Source organism: Dipteris shenzhenensis, chromosome 14, assembly GCF_047967505.1.
Source record: "Dipteris shenzhenensis isolate YYH24624 ecotype China chromosome 14, Dip_SZ_1.0, whole genome shotgun sequence".
Lineage (NCBI taxonomy): Eukaryota > Viridiplantae > Streptophyta > Polypodiopsida > Gleicheniales > Dipteridaceae > Dipteris > Dipteris shenzhenensis.
In genome coordinates this window covers 45,642,064-45,665,361 of record NC_141609.1, presented here as the reverse complement: position 1 = coordinate 45,665,361, position 23,298 = coordinate 45,642,064, and the positions used below count along the sequence as shown (strand labels likewise).

Below are 23,298 nucleotides of genomic sequence, written 5' to 3'. Positions count from 1 at the left end.
CTGAAGAAAGGAAAAAGTGAAAAAGTAGGATCACCAAAGACTATGATTTCTATCTTTCCATAAAGTCCAAAGTGTCCAGTATAGCAAACCCAAACAAAAAATAAATCAAAATTATGTCTAGGTGGGTGTATCCCAAAGATCCAGAAGAACTTTCTAACGGTAGCATTTAAAAATCAAGCTTGTAAACGCTGCCCAAGGAAGCTCAAGAAATCATGAGTATGGGAGCAATGCCAAAGAAGATGAGGCACAAACTCCCGTGGAGCCAAACACCTGTGACGACAAACAGCCGGAGCAATATTCCTGCGTGCCAAAAGTTGCCCACATTGAAGAACTCCCAACAAAACTCGCCACAAGAAAACCTGTTGTGGGAGTGGAATTTTTGAATTCCAAATCTGTCTCAATCTCTTCCTCCACCACTTGGCAGTGTGATTCATTCACCAGAGCTGATTCACCTTGTGAGAAAACCATGGTGGAGGCAAAACCACACACACACACACAAGATAGATGAACCTTGTGGCTTCTTGAATAAGACCATAGTATGTTTGACCTCTTTTATGACTCTTTGAATGTGTGGACTTACCTATATCATCCATCAAAAGTTTCAAAGCAATCAAAGTACAAATGGTCCAAATAAGGGGATAAACTTCTCATCCACCACGACAGATAACTGCACTCGTTGATATGTGCGCTTGTATTGAGGCATCAAGCATTACAAAGTGCACTTTTTTGGTTGTAATCCTTTCCAACCCCTTTCTAGCCAAAACTTTTGCCACTACTTTGATTACACTTTTCCCACTAATAGATGTGTAAGATGTTAAATAAAAGTTACAATCCAAATGGTAGCAATATTCAATTGTACTACATGCTTCCTCTTATTTACAAACTTGAATTAGAGAGAGCACATGGCAAGATATCTAGATTTATGAACATATGAGCCTTGGGGATATGCCTCATGGGGAGTACACCAGCGGCATGGCCTCTTTTTGCAGAACATTCTGCACTCTAAAAGCAAGGGGGCCCTCTAGAGTGGCAATGGGAGCACGTCTCTTGAGACTAGCACTAGGTGGAGGCTTGTTGGTAATGCTCAAAATAACAATTGATGATGGCATGTACATCCTATGATGTTCATCCTTGCAGCCAAGAATAGTTGCATGAAATGTGAAACAATGAAACAAAATGTATTTCAAAAATGTTATGAAACATTTCAAAAAGAAGGTAGCCATTTTGTTAGGCCTGACATTTGAGAAGGGAGGGAAATTTGAAGCATAAATGCTCTCCAATTATAGTACAATTAGTAGGGGTCTATAACAATTATACAATACTCGTCACATAAGCTGAATGGTATTGAGTGAAGGTTAAGGCTCAAGGTCTAAGCATACAAAGTTTTGGAGCTTAAATTGGAATTCTCAAGAGTCACATAAAATCCAAGGTGCCATTTAAAACTAAAGTATAAAGTGTAAGTAAGGTTCGTGAGTCGTGATTGCCATAGAAGCTTACGTGAGGTGATTCTAAAGGTGGAAGCAAACCTTATCTCTATTGTGCAATAGATTAACACTCACACACCACATGCCCCCCGTTTTGGATCCATGGAAATGCTGAAACGTTAAATACATTTCAAAATTAAAAATGCATTTCATGGCAGCTATGCAACCAAGAATCCCCTTCTGCCACATTTCAAAGTGTGTTGCATGAGTCACGTAATTGTAGTGGACTTGTCAACACCACAATACATACTTCTCCACTCTTGCGAGAAGCACACACCATTCTTGAAGAAAATGCCAAAGGTTTTGTCATGAAACGGCAAGAGAGATAAGTGGAGGGGTCATGAGGTGCACCACACAAAACAAAGCATAGAGATTGCCAAAAAGACGTGGAATGGTTGGGGAGAGCAAGGGGAAGGGGTTGCAAAGCAGGTGCGACAGGAATGGGGAATGGTAGGTGATGGGTTTCTTGAAGATAAGGATTTATAGGTTTCTATGGAACGGGCCATATGGTGTGCATACAACGTGCTAGTACAGGAACCACATGGGTTGGGAGGGAATAGAAAGGGTGATTCCAAAGAGACACCAGCAAAGGGTCATGCTCTTAACCAAGTGGTCTAGTTCTGGACTATTAGGCACTACCATCCTCACAAAATCAGCATTTTAAATCGATGCCTTTCAGCTGTCTAAGCCTTCATCATGATGGATGGTATAAAAAACTTCTCTAGCTATACCATGAATTATTTGTTTTCCATAGCTGGATTAGGCTCTCTAGGAAGGACATGCTGTTACTATGAAAGAGCCTGAATGGCCTCCAGGAAGCCTGAGGTCTTAACTACAAACTAGATTGGTGACCAAAAATTGTTTCCCAGACATGGATCCACCAGAGAATCCACTGGCATCTCATTTCTGTCACCTGGTAATACATTATGACCGACCTCTCCAAAAATACATTATGACAGATCCCTCCAAAAATCTTACTATACTTGTGTTAATCCATCAATAATTGTATAGGCCAGGACACCTTTATGGAACAGAAGTGTGCCTCTCAGACCCTGTTTTTTCATCAAAACGCATAATAATTGAATGGCCTCTGTCTTCTCATCCAAAAACCACAACTTCTGATACCATTAGACTTTTGCAGCCGATCCAATAAAATCCTCATGTACAATATGTTCCTTACTTTATCCATATTATTTCCTCCTTTTTATGTATAATAAATCACCCTGTGAATGTAAAACATTTACACCCTTGTTTGATGATTAAAATCCCAAAAAATGCAGGAAAAGATAGATTGTAGCTCTACAGAGACTCATGCCGCTTCAATCATACCTAGCCTTCACAATACCTGTCCAAGAAGCTGTCCTCCAAAAACATGTCCAGGTGTTGGGGAACCAGGTAGGGTAACTGCCCGATACAGGTCCACCTTGCAAAATCACACATTGTTCAAAAATCCAACCGACATTCAGAAAGTAAAGAGGATGTACATACATATACCTCCATGAGCACACACATATCCATGCATGCGAGACAATTACTGCCCCTCCCCTTTCCCCGAGTTCTCCTCATGAACATACAGAGCCTCCAAAATGTACGTATAGCAAGCAAATCAAAGAATAACTCAAATCAAAACAGACCAGGTTTTCCATACAATTTCTCTATATCTAGCTATAAGTTCATCCATCTGATTCTTGATATATACACATTGTCAAACTCTGCAAACAAGCATATAGACACATGGATGTAGGCACACAAACTTATAAGCACATAACCAAATCCCATGCAGGCATAATTAGAAGCTAGTTATATTACCAACTTCTGAAGCCTTCGTGTGACAAACCAGATGGCCATGAGATGCACTAAAATGAGGCAGACCATTTTTATACCTCAAGGCTCTCCAGTTGCAATATTTGCTCCACTTTAGCAGTTCCACTGTGCTCCCTTTCCAAGCACCAAATTGATACAGGAGAAAGCAGGTTTGCATTTTGGTGCCCTAAAAGTAAGCACACCACCTGAAACAAAAGTAGGTTATCAACAACGAGCCTTGATGGACTATAACTTAAGATAAACTCCAGTAATGATTTCCAGATCTTGAAATACCTCTGTTCGTGCAATCACATCCACTTTGTGGGTGGCTTTAACAGGCCCAATGGAAGCTGTTCACACGAGAAAGTTAGAACAAAACCGTGTGTGATCCAAACATCATGTCCACCTTCTCAGATTGTTACAAATTTGATTGGTCAACTGTCATATAACAAAGAACAACCTTCACAAGTAGACAAAAACCAATGCTGTCACCTGTGGACAAGCTGTCTCCATGGTAACTCAAGTTGGAGTTATGCAACAGTTATGATGAGAACTCTATTAGTATGGAGAATTTGTTTTTTCTTACGTAGTCAGACAAGATCCCTAAATTGAATGTAATTTGGATCTGTTGAACCCCAATTGACAGTCTTCAATATCAATAATGATTCTCTATAGCGTCGCTTGCAATAATAACCACACCTCCTACAAAATGAAGATTGCCCACATGCCTAGTTGTACACATCGGGGTGGAATATGTTACATACCACGGCCAAAATAGTCGCCTGATTTCAAAGAAGGCATTGTAGGCCCACCAACCCCCTTCTCTGCAGATGGGCTGACGTCAGCCTGCACACAGATGCCAGATTTTAAATCGTATACTTGATGAACCACTGCCAATACTCTACAATGAAATGTTCCTCCCCACTAAACGTTTGTTGTTGAAAGTCCACATCTTCTAGGGTTTTTTACAAAAAAACCCTTTCTGTTTTGGGGGGAAGCATAAATATTTTTTGCTTCTCAAACAAATAAGCAGTACAAGTAAACAAGCACCACTCTGAAACAGCTCTGGAAACATAGCTCAAAGAAGATATATTATACATTCCCGAATTGCCATGCATGAAAATGACGGTGTGGCATGCATTATGACCTGAAGTACATCATGTGTGTTGAAGTTATGCATCAACCCTCATAGGTGCAGCCAAATGCTGAAGAACTGGCTTGGAAACAAAGAGGAAATAGGGACAATGTCCCCCATACAAATGCTGTGTGACACTTGGCAAGGTGGAGTACATGGAAATTTCTTAGGCCACTGTGATGAATGATGGATCGGAGCATATTAAATAGAGGTTGGAGACCTTGGGTATCCCCATGCCGAAGGGTCTTCATGAGCAGCAGGCAGTGGGGGATTTGGAACCCCCACATGTCACTCAACTATGGGTGGTGGCTCTACACTGCTATTACTGATCAATGTAACTTTGATACAAAGACATGAATGTTGTCCTTGTTGGAGTTTATAAGGACACCTCCCTAACTGTGAGCACCAGCAGATAATTGGAAAGGAAGGGCTGCCACATGGGCAGCATGTAGGTTGCCTTGTGGACAACATAGAGAACATGTCCAGGCTGACATTAAGGGGCTGGACAAAGCCTGACCAATGGGAAGAAGGGCCCACTCATGGGACAGAACATGTGACCAAGAAAGACAGCAAGAGCTGCACAGAACAAAACCAAAACGGAGCTGGAAAACAGGTCAAGATTGTACCTGACAGAGGTAACTGGAATGGGGCAGCCACGTGACAGTCAGGAGGATCTAGGAGAGGCAGTTTGACGCTGGTCGAGGTCAGAGAAGTGCAGATAAACAAGGGCCACACGGCAGATGTACGCAGTTTGGACCAGGTAACAGATGCTGACTGGAGTGGGGAAGCCACGTGGCAGATGTACATGTGGTTTGGACCAGGTAGCAGATGCAAGATGAGCCAGGATCAGTCACGGATGGAGGCAGACCAGTGGCAGGCTGCCATGTGGCCAAGGTGGGCAGTAAAATGCTGCTTGAACAGGTTGGATCTGGTTGGCCACCTCACAAGACCAAGTCGGGCAGGTAGACTGGAGTTCCAGCCTATAAAATGGCCCCAATTCTGGGGCATTCTCTATGCTATTGTGCAATGAGTTTGGTGCCTCAATTGGAGCTGCCATCACTGCAGCAGGGAGGTCCAGATCCACAGCAAGGGTCTTCATCAAGGGGCTGCCTACACAGAAGATGGAAATCAAGTGCCTCACGATTGGGCTGCCTTCCCAAAAGCAAGGAGGTCAAGGATCCAGGAGCAAGCAATGCCTTACGAATGGCTGTCCAAGGGAGCAGCAGGAAGGCATGATTGCAGGGTACCACTATGAGGCCCACACAAGCTCTAGGAGAGCAATGCAGGCCAAGTGCTGTTGACGTGCCATGAGAGGTAGGAGAACACTTCTGGGGAGCCACTAGAGTCACATCTAGTCAGCACCCTGCCGATAGACGGTGGTATATTGTGCTCATCTTTTGTACATTTCATTTATTGTCTGCACATCTATCTTTGTCCTCATCATGGAAAGGAGCGCAATTTGAAACTGACACTGTGTGATTCCTAGGCACTATCTTCTTATCTATCTTCCCCTGCAGGGAGTGTTGGCCTTAGCAAGCAACCTTCATGGCCCTCTGTTTTCTAATATGGTATCAGAGCCCTGAAGGGGATTCGCAAGTGTTGGGAGCTCGAAGGTGAGAACTTTGGGAAAAGAAGATCTTGGTTCAAGCTCATAGAAATCGAGTTCTACGCCTAAAGGACATGTGGGTGACTCAGATTCGGACAGGTGAACACTCCCTAAGCCCTACGTTTCCTCATCATGGTGGCTACTAGACTACCCTTAGACACCTTAAGCTTGATGGAAGTAACTGCTCATTGTGGAACATGAAGGTCCAAAGCCATTTGCTGGTTTGAAGAAGTTGGGAAATCACTACAGGAATGCCGCTCATACCATAGGCTACACCACCAATGCTGCTGAAGCAGTGACACAGGCAGATCTCGTTGCAGTGAGGGATTGGGAACTGTGTGATGCTGAGGCCCTTGCCATTATCATGGGCACGACTGCAGATTCAGTCCTCCCGCATATTCAGCTTGAGGATCCATCATTTAGTGCATGGACCATCCTGCATAGCATGTACAAGGTGAAGAACGATGGTAGGATTCTTGCCCTCGAGACAGAATTGTGTGGGACACAGAATCGTGTGCCATGCACACGGTTCAGGAACAATCACCAAGATGAAGTTGGTGAGGGATCAACTCTCAGCAGTTGGTCAGAAGACAGATTCGCCAAAGATGGCTAGGCTCTTGCTTGGCATACTTCCCAACAGCTACAAGATTTGTTATGACTACGACCGCAGGATAGTGGTCAGCAATGGTGACTTAGATGAAAGGCACAGGAAAGGGCAAGCCTGGTGACAGCAAGGCCAAAAAGAATGGTCTGTCTGAGTATGATGGGGATGCTTCTGATGGTGACAGAAAGAAAAAGAGAGAGCATCAAAAGAGTGACACCAATAAGAGTACACAAGCTCAGTATCCACCAACGCCTTATTCTATTTGAGGGAGAGTCCCAAACCAAGGATGTCACATGGGATCTAGACAGCAGCTCATGGCCTTTCCCACAAATAAATACATAAATGAGCAAGCAGGCATACTTGCCAGACTGCTCTGAAAATCTGAAATTTATCTCCTTTGATACACCAATAAGAACCTAGCTATTGGATGATCTATAAAGAGAGGAAACCCCTCCCATTCAGAATCCAAAAATCCAAAATGCAACACGTATCCTCCAAGAATCCCCAGTCTACTTTGTCATAAGCTTTCTAGAAATCTGAAAGTAAAATAGCAAGATGCCGACCCATGTGTCTAGCCCACTCTGAGGCCTCCCAAAATGAGAAGACATTACAGCCATGCACAAAGCCGGTCTGTGTATCATGGGATCAAATCAAGTAGGGATCCAACTATAGGTTGATTGCCTTCGCGAAAATTCTGTAAGCTATGCCCAAGAGTGTAGTGCCTCCACTGTGTGATCGAATTTCTGCACACCCCATTAGGGATTACTGAAGAAGACATGAATTTAGAATCCCATATGCCTGAAGAGCTGAAGTAACAATGATCACCAATGTCCTCCCAAAAAGCGATGAAGAAGGAGAGGGTCATTCCATCCAAACTAGGGCGTAGAAGGGAATAGTCTACGAACCCTCAATCTGGCATTGTCTCTCTCAGATGTATCAGGTCTATTATGAAAAGGGAAGCATCATAATATGTAGCAATGTGAAAAAGCATGTTTGGTTCCTACTGAAATGTTTCCAAACATTTGGACATTTCAAAATCAAACGTTTTGAAATGTGATCCCAAACACTCCCCCTTCCCACATACACCCAAAAAAAAAAAAACGTTTTTTCCCCAAAATAAGAATTGCAGCCTGATTTCGTTATCATATATGTGTTTTTAGAATCATGAATGTTACAACTACCAAAGCTCAAGCTTTCTAACTGTCAATAAGTTCATATATTTATGCAAAATCTAAGTTTTTTTTCAAATTCAGTTTTTTAGAAGGGGAAAAAAATAGTTGTTTTCCCAATATGTTTGGAAACATCTATCTTTTGTACCAAACGTTTTCAAATGCATCTGAAGTATCAATATTTTCAAACGCCTAGCAACTCTAAGCAATCTGCATAACAATGGATCTGCCTACAAAAGACCATGAAAGTCCATTAATTGTGAAGAACTTTTTGTGCCATGTCAATAACCAAGAGCAGAGAAAAAGTATTTTCCCCTTCTATAAAGTATTAAAAAAGTGCCCAAAGACCAAAGTCTCAAGGCAAAGTATGCCATACATTAGCATAAGAAAAACCTGAGAGAGTCGAGCCTTACTGGGGTTTTGTTTTTTTAACCCCTAGTAAAGATCCAGGACTAAGCCTAAAAGTGCCACCTGGAAATTACAGCAGCATCTAAGAAGGAACAACTTCTGTACTCCTTCAAGAAGAGAGTCCTCCTAGCAAAAGCAGCCCTAGAAGGTGACTTTGTGCATCCGGATCTCCACATATGCCAAGCTGAAATGCTCACTATGATAAAAAAAGTATTTAGTGACCCTAGCCCGCATTTGAATCCAAAACGAGTTGCATGCATGGTAAGAAAACTCAACCTCCACTCCAAAAGTAACTGCTACTGAGCCCTAGCTGTGGCAAGGCGCTCATGTATATAGGCATTTGGTCATCTCTTTTGCTCTTCCCTCTGCAAGATTGCTAACTATTCGTGGATGCCAAGCTCCTGTCTAAGGACATCTTGTCTCCTAGTCTTGGTAGCAAAATGATAAAACTCACTAGTATGAAGAAGAGTTGTTGCCAAAGCAAAAGGAGAAGCAAACCATCCTACAAATAAGACTCTCAAATATGGACAGCCATTACTAACAATTCCTTTTTTTTTCAAGCCTCTAGAATGTTGACAGAGCAAGAAGGATATGTCTCAACAGGAGATCATGGCTACCACAAAGATTTACACGCATAAGAAACATAAGCAGGATTTGGGTCAGGATGACCCTGGGCATGTCTCTCTGGAAGCCCAGTTGGTTTATGATGTGATGCACAAGGGATTTGAAGATACTTGTAAGGATTGGAAAGACTCTGTCTTCACGGTTGGGATCATAGTTGAAGTTGATGATATTGTGGATCTTGTACGAGAATATGCCAAGCATGCAGTTATTATCTTTTTTCCTGACAGGATGCCAGTTGCAACTGCTGTGGGTAACTCGCTGACACAAACTTTAGGTGGATGTTCTGTTCAAAAAGTGTACTATGCAACCAGAGGTTTTTTCGAGGTTATTGTGGTGGATGAACAACATAAGCAGATGCTTTTGAAACACTCCCCATTTTTCTATGGGCAGCAAATGGTGCATGTTCTGCCATGGTCGCCCACCAGAGATTATCAAGCTTTGATTCGACATCGTTGTCCAATGTGGGTGGAGGTGGTGGATTTTCCTCAATGTCTGGCTTCTTTGTTGCCAAAAATTGCAGCATCTTTGGGAAAAGTAGTGTGTCCTCCATGGCCAAATAGCAACTCCAATAGATTTTGTATTTTGTGGGACACTAATAATCCCACTCCAAAATCTTATTCTATAACTGTCAATCATGTTTCTATGGGCAATGCTTTTTATAAGCTTAAATGGGGTTTATTTGCAGGAGCTTGCTTTGAATACAATAAATTTGGACACATGGCTTCACAATGTCCTCTTGTCTTGCACAAATGCCTCCGGATGCCATGCCAGCTCAAATGCATCCTAAGGATAATGGTGGATCTTCAGTGGCTAAGAATAAGCATGTTGCTGCAGCCCAAGAAAAGGCTAAGCTCCTATTGTGCCAAATGGAAATGCCTCTCCATTGACTCCCTCCTAGCACTTGGAATGGTTCATCCCCTTCTGGTCACACCCCTGAAGAGAACTTGGGCATTGGTATTACTTGGGCTGCTGTGACAGCCAGTCGTACCTTCTTTCCTGGAGAAATTTGTGGGTCTTTTGTCTTCTCCACAGGCACTTTCGTCATCTCAGGATCGGGGGCCAGATCCTGAGATAGAAATGCAGACTTGATCTTCATGGTTCTCAGCTGTAGATAATCTCTAAATATGTTGTCGCATATCAAATGTTTGACTCTCAATGTACATGGTTTATGTGATTCCAGGAAATGGAAACTTGTTTGGGGATATCTCACTCAATTGCAGCCTGATATAATAGCATTGCAAAAACATAATCAGCATTTGTATGCTAGTCGTCATGGACACTTTGCTGGTTATGACATATTTTATGCCGGTGAGCATTCTTTTTCTAGGGTTGTCTTCCTAGTGAAACCTGAGTTTCAGCCAGTTGTTATCCTCAATGATAATCAAGGTCGATGGATGATTATACCGTGTCTCATTCAGGGAGAAATTTTTGAATTCACCTCTGTTTATGCGCCTCAATCCCCTCGTAGTAGAGGTTTAATTTGGGCTGATATGCAAGGATATCCTTGGAGGCAGCACGCCTTTATTTGTGGGGATTTTAATAATGCTCCTCAGTAGGGTGACAATACTTCCGGCAATACTCATATGTTAGCCTTTGAGCACCATCATTGGTCTAATTTATTGCTTCAGATGATCTCTGGAAGGAATCTCACCCCATGTTGCCAGATTATACTTTTCAGCATAATGCTTAGTCTTCTTATCGCGCTTGTCTGGATCGCTGGTATCGGGTCAATCATCAGCACAATGATAATCTCAACACCAAACTTTGGGTGGATTTATGCTATTACGCATCCTGATCATGCCCCTCTTTGGTTGAGGATTTCTCTTCATGACATGCCAGATGATCGGCTTACACACACAAGGCTGCTCATTGTCAATAACAGTTATTTAGAGCATAATGAATATCAGGCCATGGTTAAAGATGCATTTCAGCCCCTCTTGCAACAGTCACAATTTGACATTGACTATGCTTGGGAAGCTTTTGTTGCCAGAATGCAAGCAGTGATTTGCAATTATGGCAAAAATTCTATGAAGAATTTGAGGGAGACTGTTGCCCAAGCTAAAGTTGATTCTCAGTCTTTGACCTTACTTAGTCATCTCAGGCCTCTATCTTTGGAAGAAAATAAAAAATTATGCCGGGCTGGAAATTGTTTGCAATGCAATGACAATAGAAAATTTTCAAAATGGGAGACACGACAGAGGGCTTTCTTGGATAAGGGCTGTTCGTCTAAAGCATTTTTCAAAAGTCTTCAATATAAGAGGCACTCTGAAAATATTTGCAGGGCTCTTCTTTTTTATGGTGTATGGACCTCTCGAGCACAACTTGTGTCCATCATTTCCAGCACAGGCTTTGGAATTGGAATCTCCTTTCACTGAAATGGAGTTGACGCTGTTAAATCATGTGGTAGATCAAAATCTCCTGGCTGGGAGGTCTCACAGTTGAATTTTTCCTTGCATATTGGAATCTTTTCAGGTCTCCTTTGCTAAAGATGATAAACACTACTTGGCAAAATCAACATATGACGGGTTCCTGGAAGAAAGGGCTGGTAAAGCTTCTACCCAAGAAGTCAATTTGTAAATCGTTGGCTGATTGGAGGCCTATCACTCTTATGCTAGTCATTTACAAGAAAATCACCAAAATGGTGGTTGATCGTATCAAAGGATATCTACATGATGGCCTGCATCCAGCACAATATGGCTTTATTCCTCTTAGGCATATCACTGACAATGTTGCAAATGCTTATGTTGGGATTGAATATGTCAAGTATACAGAACAGGATGTTCTATTCTTGCAAGGTGACATTGCCAAGGCTTTTGACACCATTCAATGGGATTTCATTGTACAAACCATGCAAGCTTTGGGTTTTGGTCATAAATTGCAGCATGTTGTCTATTGACTTTATAGTGAAAGTAAAGTTGCATGTATATTGTCAGGAGATATTTCAGAATTTTGGACACTTCTTGTTCAGTCGACCAGGGCTTAGTGCCATCTTATATGCCATAGCAACTCATCCTATGCTTCAATATATGGATCATTTGGTGGCGATTGAGAGATTACATGGCTTGGAGATTCCTGAAAGCCCGACCTATGGTTGCTCAAGCCTTTTTTAATGCCAAAAAACAGTGAAAGGGATCTCTCCATGCTTATGCAGGCTCTTTCTTTATATGGACAGGCTGCTGGCCTTAATGTCAATTTTCAGAAATCTCGCTTGTTGCCTTTGCATTCAAAAGACTGGCATAGTCTTGTATGGCCAAGGGAAATTCTTCTACCCAATCAAATAGTCCGTCATCTTGGTTATCCTCTTGGGTGGAAGATTACTCGTCGCCAACAGATTGATTGGGTCCTTGCAAAACTCAAAAAGAAGCTTGAATATTGACACCTGGCTACTTGGCCTCCACATGTTCGGCTCCGAATTGCTCAATCTATCTTGGTGGCATATATCCAATTTTATTTGCCTTTGATCTTCTTTACCAAGGCTGATCTTACTTCATTTATGTCCACTGTTATGGGAATTTTTTGGCATTCAAAACATAGTTGCGCTTACTTCCTTTACAACAGTTATGTTCGCCAAAAATGCATGGGGGATTGAATATTCTGAATATTCATGTGCATATCCTTGCTCATAAGGGGAAAATGATGCTCCAATTTCTGCATGTGGATCACCCTCGGGCTGCTATGATGCGTTTTTTGCTTCTTCAAATCACCACCCCTACTTTTGGCTATTGGAGGCCTACTCAGTGGGATTTTCTCTTGGGAAGTATTTTAGGCAAAGTTCGAGGTTTCCCTCTTGTCTCTCAAATGCTTTTAAATTGGAAATATATTCTCTCGCATTTGGCTTGGCATGGATATGACTCTTTACAAGGCAATTCTTTGAAAGCTGAGAGCTCGAGCTTTTTCTCTACCGTTGGCATTGCAGGAGCCCAGAGGATCATACTTCCTTAATTCAAAAGGGATCTCCTCTATGGCTCAAGTCATTCATGATGATGGGACTCTTTTATCATTTACATTGGCTGCTGGAAAATATGGCTTGGGGATGCATTATCGCCCCATATGGCAGGCTATTACTCGTATGTTTCACTCTTTTCAGCCGGTTCTGCCTCTAGAAATTCAAGACAAGCTTCAAGATTGGACTCTACTACCATTAAATTCATCCATTCGTCCTTTGAAGCTGTCTCACATTACACTGTCTTCTTTATATAAAGTTCTATTGCCTCCACCTTGGTGTCAACTCGAGCAAATCAAATGTGGGGATTGACTCATCCACTCAAATGGTGACGACAACGCTTGAGGTAGAATTGGCATTCCAAGCTTCCTCTTCCACAACAAATCTTTTTCTAGCGTATTCTATAGGGATTTTTTCTTTCTGGCCTTTTCCTCTCATGCCGACGTATTGCTCCAGCTATTTGTCATCGTTGCTTGGCACCCAGAGAGTCTGTTTCTCATATTTTCCGGCGTTGCCCTGACACATGTGACTTCATTGGCATACTTTAGCAAAGATTACAGTTACGCTTTCCTCATACTACTTTCGGCGGGTTCTTCTGGCTTTTTGGGATTTATCCTCGTTGACCGGAGTTTGACTTGTTCTTTTCCTAGGTTCAATATTGGGCACTTTGGACTCTCTGGAAAGATAGGAACCATAGAGTCTATGGTGATCCTAGTTTTTCCAAATTTGTTTCTTTCGTCGTTCTTTGCAGCAATCTCTTTTTGATTGCCTGCAAACTCACTATATAGAGTATGATGTATATTTGTTCTACGCTGAGATTTTCTCTTGATGTATTTTCCAGCTATGTTTCTTTTAGCTTCCCAGTTTTGGGCTAGCTAGCTTGTAATATAAAGCATTCAAAGTTTTCACCCAAAGAGAGAGACAGAGAGAGATTGGTTTCACACAAAAAAAATGTGTGTGTGTGTGAGAGAGAGAAAGAAAGAAAGAAAGAAAGTTTATTAAAGTCTTCGGAAGACCGATCGGTCTATGAGACTGTGAGAAACCTGATACATTGAGCTGTGGTAGTGGAGCTACTAAACAAGCATCCATACCAATGCAGAACATCATAATCATCATCATCATCATCAACAACAGTAGGAAATCAAGATGGATGGGGCTGTGGAAGTGGAGGCATGAGGTCAGCAATCGAACGTTGTCGCCCCCCCAAGGGTGCAGTCTTGGTACGTCTCTTGGTCATAGCTCTACGTCTAACCAAGGCCATTGTGACCCCCATTGGTCGGGCTCCGACCCTAAGGGGATGCCCCCAAGTATGATCTGTGAGTCAACCCTCTGTCTCAACTGTCAGGTCACAAGCTTCGGATCACGGTCATGTTGAGGCCTCGCCTCGTGGGGATCTATGTGATCTAGCTGAAAGAACTCCGTGATAGAGCTCTGAGAAGTATCAGTCGAGGAGGAAGTGTGCCCCTGTCTCTGTGCTCGGTATCCTATCGCGGTGTCTAAGCACCTCATGAATGAAAGCAGCCAAACATCGCTAGTCTGGGTAGGAGAGGAAACGGTCCAAAACTCCATAACTATCTCTGAAGAGGCAGTAGAAACGCCCTCGGATCTCATAGTAGACAGGGCACCTGAAGATGAAATGCTCCATTGTCTCAACCTCCTACATGTCACATAGTATGCATATGCGCCTCTCCTTGGGTAACCGCACCGCTCTGCCGCTCTCAATACGAAGTCTGTGTGAAGAGACCCAGAACTGCCCAAGAGAGATCCTCAGCGAGTGGGGTAGGTGAATCTGCGTGTATCCTGGTGGATCAATAAAACCCTCCGCTGTGATATGTAAGAAGTGATCTCTGTAGAAGCCCAACTTCACTGGAAGATCACTCGGGCCCAACCAGGTCTAGAATGTATGTAGCTGTAGTAGATCCTCACAGATAACCTAGTTGACCTCGTGTGATAGAAGGGGAGAAAAAGGAGCATCCATGATGTACTGAAAAGGAGGCAGTATGTCCATGTGGAGCCCGAGTCCTGCAAACCATCTCTTTGTGCGTGCATACCAGCACCTCTGGTCCCCCCCTGCTGCAAGTGCCATAAAGAGGACAATGCTAGCCATGGTATCCTGCCACGCCCGGATGTAATCCCCATACTCCCTGACTCGGTACAGATACAGGATGACCTGAAATGCAGCATCTAGCTGTAATGAGGTTGACCCAAACTCCGCCTGAATGATCTGGTGAGGGACGGATGGCTTACCACGGATCATCTGTGATAACATGAGAGCCTGTAGCCGCTCCACCCTGGCCCACTCTATATCCGACAAGTCTGGCCCCCGGCATGGACTGCCATACATCCCTGCTGGGCGGACCAAGGAGTTAAAGAGCAACCCTTTGGTCCGTGGATCTTGAAAGTGAGAGCAGAAGCACTGTCTCTCTAGCCTAGCCAATGAAGCATATCCTCTGCTCAGGCGTGCACACATCGTGGGTTTCATGGTGAAGATGGGTCCGGAAAAGACGATCCCAAGGGTAAGTGTATGATGAAACCATCTCAACAGGGGACCCATCAAATATGAAATGCTCATCTCGCACGACGGCTCGAGATGTATTCAAGATCATAACCTTGGTTTTACCCAAGTTGACCTTCAAATCATGAGACTCACAAAAGGACTGTAGTGCGTCAAGGTGTCTTTGGAGCCCCCCTGCTGAGGAGGACAAGAGAGCCACGTCATCTGCGTAAAGTCATATCCGGATCAGCGTGCCCGCGAGGGAGCAACCTACCCCACCCTGTGCTTGCATCACTGTCTCAAGCTCGTCGATGTGGAGGCCAAACAAGGTAGGTGATAATGGGCACCCTTATCTGATCGCTATAGTGCTCATGATCTCGTCTGTCCATCCAGATCCTGTCCGAACTCTACCCAAAACTCACTCATAAAGTGCCATGACAGCCCAAATGATCTCCTGGTCATAACCCAAATCTTGTAGGCGTCGTATGAAGCAGGCTCTCGGAACGGTGTTAAATGCCTTGCGGAAATCCACAAAGCAACAGTAAACCTCTGCTTCCGTGCCCTTGCCTCCTCGATGATACATTTGAGCATGAGTATATGGTCCATGGTCCCATGATCCCGCCTGAAACCGGCCTGTCCCGCTGCTCTGAGTCTTCGACACTCCGCAAATCCACTGACCTCGGAATCAAGTACTAATGCATAAATCTTGGACATGACATGTCCAATCATAATGGTCTTGTAGTTCTCCGGGTTCATGGGATCCCCTGCCTTGTGGATGGGTGAGATAGTATTGATGGTCCAGGTGTGTGGGAACCCCAAGCAAATAGCTTGGCTAAGATCGGGGCTACGAGGTTAATCCCACATGCAATGAACTCAGTGCATAGTCCCTCATGATCCTTCGCTCGGCCATTATGAACTTTCATTACGGCATCCTTTATCCCCTCCCTAGTGAAGAGGGTGTAGGACGTGGGGCGTGGCATATGTGATAGGTTAGGGGTTGGTTGATTTGGAATATCATAGAGCGTGCGTGCATAATCAATCCACACCTGAGTGTCAATGAGTGGTGGGGGGGATCGTCCCTCTAGAAATTCCGCCAGAAGTCCTTATAGTTGTTACTGAACAGAATGTTCAGTAGCTCCTCTTCATTCCGACGAACGAAGTCCAGTTTCAACCTGCGTACCAGACGATGGTACTCGCGTAGCATCTCTAGTTTGCTCGGAAGGCTGTTTTTTGCTTCGAATCTGAGCCGACGGCATAAAGCCTTACACTCATCATCGTACCAGTTATTACAGGGTACGGTCCCAGGTGGTGGTGGGCGGGTGGAGTGGGTGGTATGGGGGAAGGCGTGAAGAGCAGCCTCGTGTAGTGAGCGAGTAACTAGGGCAGCGCGATCCTCTGATAGGGGTATAAAGTCAATGTATGCGAGAAGTATGTACAAACGGCCAGAGTAAGTAGGTGAGTGATTGCGATCAAAGCGTATATCATGGTAGGGAGTAAGAACTCAACGGGGTAGAGAGAGAGAAACAAGGAAAATAGAGGATCGCTAAAGACTTTTTTAAGCGTTCCCTGCAGCAATCTTTCTTTGATTGCTTGCAAACGCACTGCATAGATCATGAGGTATATCTAGCATACACTGAGATTTTTCAGCTGATGTAATTTCGACTACCTCGTTTTGAGGTCGCTACTCTTGTAATATAATCAATCAAAAGTTTTCACTAAAAAAAAAGTGTGTGTGTGTGTGAGAGAGAGAGAGAGAGAGAGCGTAGAAGTGTAAACCTTACTGCTAACCACAGAAAATAGCTAGATAGATCCCATCCATGAAATAAACCTTTCTTAAAGTTTGCCTTGCCCAAACTTTGAAGCTTCCATCACTTGATTCAAAGGTTTCCTTAGAGTACTTTAGTGGCCCTCCTTAACATATTTGTTTTCATCAACATTTGCAAAAGAAGACTGACATAATGGTTTGCACAAGGAGAAAACATGCTTGATATTAAACAACTTGCTTTCGATTGAACTTTGAAGGAAGATCTATGATTTGTACTGCTGTTATAATAATGTCAATATAATGGAGTAGTACACAGAGTGGTTTTATGATGTGCAATAGTGATCTATTTGGAAAACACCTGAGTGCCCCCAAGTTGCAAATGCAATATAGCAAAAGCAGGGGCACCTGCATCATTATTTTGAACTGCATGTAAAGTGCAGTGGTATGTTTAGGGTATTTACAACAACCTTTGTTCCAAAAATTTTTGAAGACATAACTTACAGTTTTTAAACCTGTCTTTCCCTGTGATCAAGCAAACTGCCAACCTTTTTCAAAATTCAGGAATTTTCAAAATTATGACAGCTTGTCAACTTCAGCTAATCAAATTTCTCGACTCCTTTTATTCCACACAAAGCTTCTTGTTTCAGCATAGTGGTCGACTTATTCAAATATGACAGTATGGAAATTTGTTCCAACCTCTCCTTTCCAAATAAAGTAAAGCCCTTCACCAATGTCGCCCTCTTGCACAATAAACTCCCCAGGACCTGGAAAATAGCATCAAATTTAATCCAAAAAGGCTGCATGCTGAGCAATCTTCCATTCCATTTCAAGTCAAAGATTCTTTAGTCCAAAGCAAGTGAATCTCTGAATTCTGCCAGCACCAAAAGCAAGCGATAAAAAATTGATCTTGCACAGAATGAGTAAGTTAACATGAAGAAAGAAACATCTCATCACTAAGAAACACAATAAAACATTCAAACTTGGAGGAAAACAGAGATGACAAATTTAGCTAGTGAAGAGTGACTAATTTCCATCCAGTCTACACAGAACAAGTATCAAATAAAAGATACCAGATGCCATTGAACCAATTGTTTGCATTGGAATCCTGACAGGTCACATAGGCAACTGATCAAAACGGTGCATCAAGGTTGAGCTGTCCCTCAAATGCCCAAAATCATTCTACCAACACCCAGACAATCCGTCTAATTTTCATCCCATCCCACAAGGCAAGAACCATAAACTCCATGCACATTAGGGACTAGCCAACACATAAACTTTATTGAAGCGTAATGAGCAAAACACTGATCAAATCTATCCTAACCAGGGTACAGGGTACCCTATCTGTATGGTTCCAGCCAATTGAATGAATTTTGTGGGAAGTGGCCACAACTGACTAATACAGAAAGATGCACATCTATTCTCATGCAATCATAAAGGCACACCAAATAGGACATTGATGGAGCGCATTAGGCCCACATGCCCACATACTCCATGTGCAACAAGTAACAAACTCGACGAGCCTCATATAAATACTCAACGTGAAGTATATTAACTCCCACATGGCAAGTCCTTGGAAAGGACCATGCACCATGCAAAAGGAGAAATGTCCTCCTCCATTCCTACACAATGCAGCTTAGGCTCTCTCCCTTTAACTTCTTGTCAAACCTCTCTAATGTCTTGACACTCACACCTCTCTAATGTCTTGACAGATGCCCCACCTCAAGTGGTTTCACGTGCTTTCCACATGGGGGAGGCTCCAGCATTGTTGATTACATCATGGCATCCCCTGCCTTCACATCTCGCATCACTAATTTTACCGTAGCCTCTCCCTCCAGGGGCTGATCATACCTATCTTTTCTTTAGCATTTCCACTCCCGTCGCACAGCACCCTCCACCCCACTGAGTTCTTACTCCGCCTATCATGATATACGCTTTGACCGCGATCACTCACCTACTTACTCTGGCCGTCTAACATACTTCTCGCCTATATTGACTTCATGCCCCTATTACAAGATCGTGCTACCCTGGTCACCCGCTCACTACACGAGACTGCCCTTCATGCTTTTCCTCATACCACCCGCCCACCACCCCTGGGATCGTACCATGTAATAGCTAGTACGATGATGAGTGTAAAGCTTTACGTCGTTAGCTCAGATTCGAAACCAAAAACAGTCTTCCGAGCGAACCAGAGACGCTATGCAAGTGTCGTCGATTGGTACGTAGAAAGAAACTAGACTTCGTTCGCCGGAACAATGAGGAGCTACTAAACATTTTGTTCGGTAACAACTCTTAAGGACTTTTGGCAGAGATTTCTAGAGGGACGGTCCCCCTCACCACTCATTGACACTCAGGTGTGGTATGATTATGCATGCACACTTTATGACATCCTAAATCAACCAGTCCCTAACCTCTCACATATGCCACGCCCCACATCCTGCACCTCTTCACTAGGGGGGGGGTAAAGGATGCCATAATGAAACTTCATAATGGCCGAGCAAAGGATCATGAGGGACTATGCACTGAGTTCATTGCATATGGGATTAATTTCCTAGCCCCGATCTTAGCAAAGATCTTTAATGAAGCTGTTTGTTTGGGGTTTCCACGCACCTGGACCATTAACACTATCTCACCCATCCACAAGGCAGGAGATCCCATGAACCCAGAGAACTACAGGACCATTATGATTGCACATGTCATGTCCAAGATTTATGCATTAGTACTTGATTTCGAGGTCAGCAGATTTGTGGAGTGTCGAGGACTTAGAGCAGCAGGACAGGCCGGATTCTGGCGTGATCATGGAACCATGAACCACATTCTCACGCTCAAATGTATCATCGAGGAGGCGAGGGCACAGAAGTAGAGGGTTTATTGTTGCTTTGTAGATTTCTGCAAGGCATTTGACACGATTCCAAGAGGCCGCCTCATACCGCACCTACAGGGTTTGGGTTATGACCAGCAGATCATTTGGGTTGTCATAGCACTTTACGAGAGAGTTTTCGATAGAGTCCGGGCAGGATCGGGATGGACAAACAAGATCATGAGCTCTATTGGGATCAAACAAGGGTGTCAATTATCACCTACCTTGTTTGGCCTCTGAAACAGTGATGCGGACACAGGGGGGGTTGGTTGCTCTCTTGCAGGCACGCTGATCCGGATATTGCTTTACGCAGATGACGTGGCTCTTTTGTCTTCCTGAGCAGAGGGGCTCCAGAGACACCTTGACGCACTACAGTCCTTTTGTGAGTCTCATGATTTGAAGGTCAACCTGGGTAAAACCAAGGTTATGATCTTCAATACATCTCGAGCCGTCATGCGCCAGGAGCAATTCACATTTGGCGGGTCAGCTGTTGAGATAGTTTCATCATACACTTATCTTTTCCGGACCCATCTTCACTATGAGACCTGCGATGCAAGCACGCTTGGGCAAAGGATATGCTACATTGGCTAGACTAGAGAGGCAGTGCTTCCGCTCACACTTTGAGGATCCGCGGACCAAGGGATTGCTTTTTGACTTGGTCCGTCCAGCGAGGATGTACAACAGCCCATGCTAGGGGCCAGACTTGTCGGATACAGAGTGGGCCCGTGTGGAGTGGCTACAAGTTCTCATGTTATCACGAATGATTCATGGTAAGCCATCTATTCCTCACCAGATCGTTCGGTCACCCCATTACAGCTAGATGTTGCATTTCAGGTCATCACGTATCTGTACCGAGTCAGGGAGTATGGGGATTACACCTCTAGGCATAGCAGGCTACCATGGCTAGCACTGTCCTCTTCTATGGCACTTGTAGCAGGAGGGGACCAGAGGTTCTGGTATGCACGCACAGAGAGATGGTTTGAGTGACTAGGGCTCCACATGGATAGACTACCTCCCTTCCAGTACAGCGTGGATGCTCCATTTGCTCCCCTCCTACCACACGAGGTCAACCAGGTTATCCTTGAGAATCTCTTACAGCTACACACATTTCGGACCTGGTTGGGACCGAGTGAACTCCCATTGAAGCTTAGCTTCTACAGAGATCAATGTTTACATATCATGTTTACATATCACAGAGGAGGGTTTCATTGACCCCCCAGGATACACACAGATCTACTTACCCCACTCACTGAGGATCTCTATTGGGCAGAGTTCTGGGTCTCTTCACATAGACTTCATGTATTGAGAGCGGCAAAGCAGAGCGACTACCCAGGGAGAGGTGTATTTGCACATTATGTGACATGCAGGAGGTTGAGACAAAGGAGCACTTCATCTTCAGATGCCCTGTTTACTATGAGATCCGAGGGCGTTTCTACTGCCTCTTCAGAGATAGCTGTGGGATTTTGGTCCGATTCCTCTCCTACCCAGACCAGCGATGTTTGGCAGGTTTCATTCATGAGGTGTTGGGATATCTCAAGGTGTATGCCTCAGGCACACCTTATGTTTCTATGTATGAGTGCTAGAGGCACAGTTAGGTGCCCACAAGCACAGTTAGGTGGTGGAAAAGCCACATAGGATGATTGAGTGAATCTAGGAGCAGATTGAGGAGATGATTGTGGAGCTTTGAGGTCATCAGTGATGTCAGTGACCTTGTATGAGGTGCCTACTTAAGGACCTCTTTCTTCTTCATTCCAAAAAGCAAGTATTCTGAATTTGTGTCAACTCTACTCTTTCCTTTCAGTGTTCCAACATGGTATCAGAGCCATTTGATCCTCCTTGAGCCCATTTCTGCCACATCATCATCATCTTCTTCTTCTTCTTCTTCACCATCTCTCCCTCTTCTCCAAAAATTTTGCTTGAGCTTGTTCTCCTTCAATCCTCAACCATTTTCCACGCCCTTTCTGCTGGAGATCCCTCTGGTTGGGGCGAACTTTGGGGAATCGACGAAATTCGCGCGCTGCTCGTCGCCATTGCAGAAAAGTCGTCGAAATCCTCTACTGCAAGTTCTCTGCACCTGCTCTGTCTTTTCCTAATTCCTTCCAGGGCAAGCTTCTCCATACCTAGAGCTACCTTGTGCTGAAATCTGAGCAGCAATGGCTGCATATTGAAGGAGAAAACAGAGAAAAACCAGTCGACTTTGTTCATGAAGGTGAAGGCGACCTGACGCATATTTTCGCCTCTTCTTCCCAGAGGATCTACTGTGGTATACCAGCTTTCTTTTGCCTCAGAAAGCCCTCTTTCTTTTGCTTTGAAGAGTGTGATATGAGCCCTCCAAGTTCAGCTCTCTAGTTTTGACAGTTTTGACATACTTTTGAAAATGATGCTACATAAAATGCTACTCTAGCATTTTTGGTCTTTTGAAGTTTTTAATAACTTCACTACAAGTGTTGCTTCAGCTTTGTTTTGACTTGCTAGACTTGGATGTGATTGGAAAGTGCTTATTTCATTCACTCCTATGAAGCATGCAAAAGTAGCATCATTGTTTGAAAACTAGTCACTACTATTTGCTACATCAAGTGGCTATACTTTGGAAGTATTTCAGTTCTTTTTGCCTTGTAAGAGAGAAGACACTACCCAATACTTGGGTTAGAGCCTCTCATGGCTTGTTTATGCAAAATATGTGAAAAGCCAAAACATAAAACAATATCTTGTTATGCTACAAAGGATGAAAATGCCAACCTGACTTCCTTGTTGAAGATTGCCAAAACAATGGTTGCCAAAAAGGAAGCAAATACAGAGATCTACCCTCTCATGGCACTTTTATTTGACTCCAAGTACAAGAAAAAGATGAAGGTCAGATACCTAAGATATGCTTCTCTACACAACTATGGAGATGACAAGATAATGGTTCTCTTGAAGGATATGACTTTCAGATCCACTTGTTCTATCACAGTACCATCTTATAAGGCACTAGACACTGCCCATGTGGTAAGACCTTGCCTTGACATGGATATTTTGCCTCCACAAGATGAGGCATCCCATGAAGATTATGCATTTTAAATCATCTCTATGTATGCTCCAGATCACTCTTTTTATGTCAAGGTACTCAGCCTGGATAGTCCTCCAAAATGAATGAAAATAAATTATTGTGTGTTGTGTGTTTTGTAAACACCTCTGGTCACCTTATGATGTAGGCCATGTGTATGTTTGTTCCATGGTACCTCCTACAGACATTGTGTGCATGTACATGTAGGAGAGATAACCATTGGAAGGTCTGTTTGTATCCCTTTCTGTTTACCTTACACCCAAGGAAACCCTTGCTAGCATGAGAACCTAGCCATAGATTTATCCTTGACCACCATGAGATGGCATGAGAAACTATGAGACTAGATGTATCCTTGACATA

General features: G+C 43.6%; 1 protein-coding gene across 1 annotated transcript in view; it reads right to left on the bottom strand.

The window, feature by feature from the left end:
• Positions 1-23,298, bottom strand: part of LOC147894710 (acyl-CoA thioesterase II) — a 143,881-nt gene that overhangs the window by 101,665 nt on the left and 18,918 nt on the right. The window contains exons 3-7 of the mRNA XM_087384911.1: positions 17,732-17,799; positions 4,052-4,133; positions 3,582-3,637; positions 3,368-3,493; positions 2,830-2,907 (exon numbers count right to left, since the gene is read on the bottom strand). Of these exons, the coding sequence (XP_087241037.1) occupies positions 2,830-2,907; positions 3,368-3,493; positions 3,582-3,637; positions 4,052-4,133; positions 17,732-17,799 (410 nt within the window). The remainder of the gene's footprint in view (positions 1-2,829; positions 2,908-3,367; positions 3,494-3,581; positions 3,638-4,051; positions 4,134-17,731; positions 17,800-23,298) is intronic.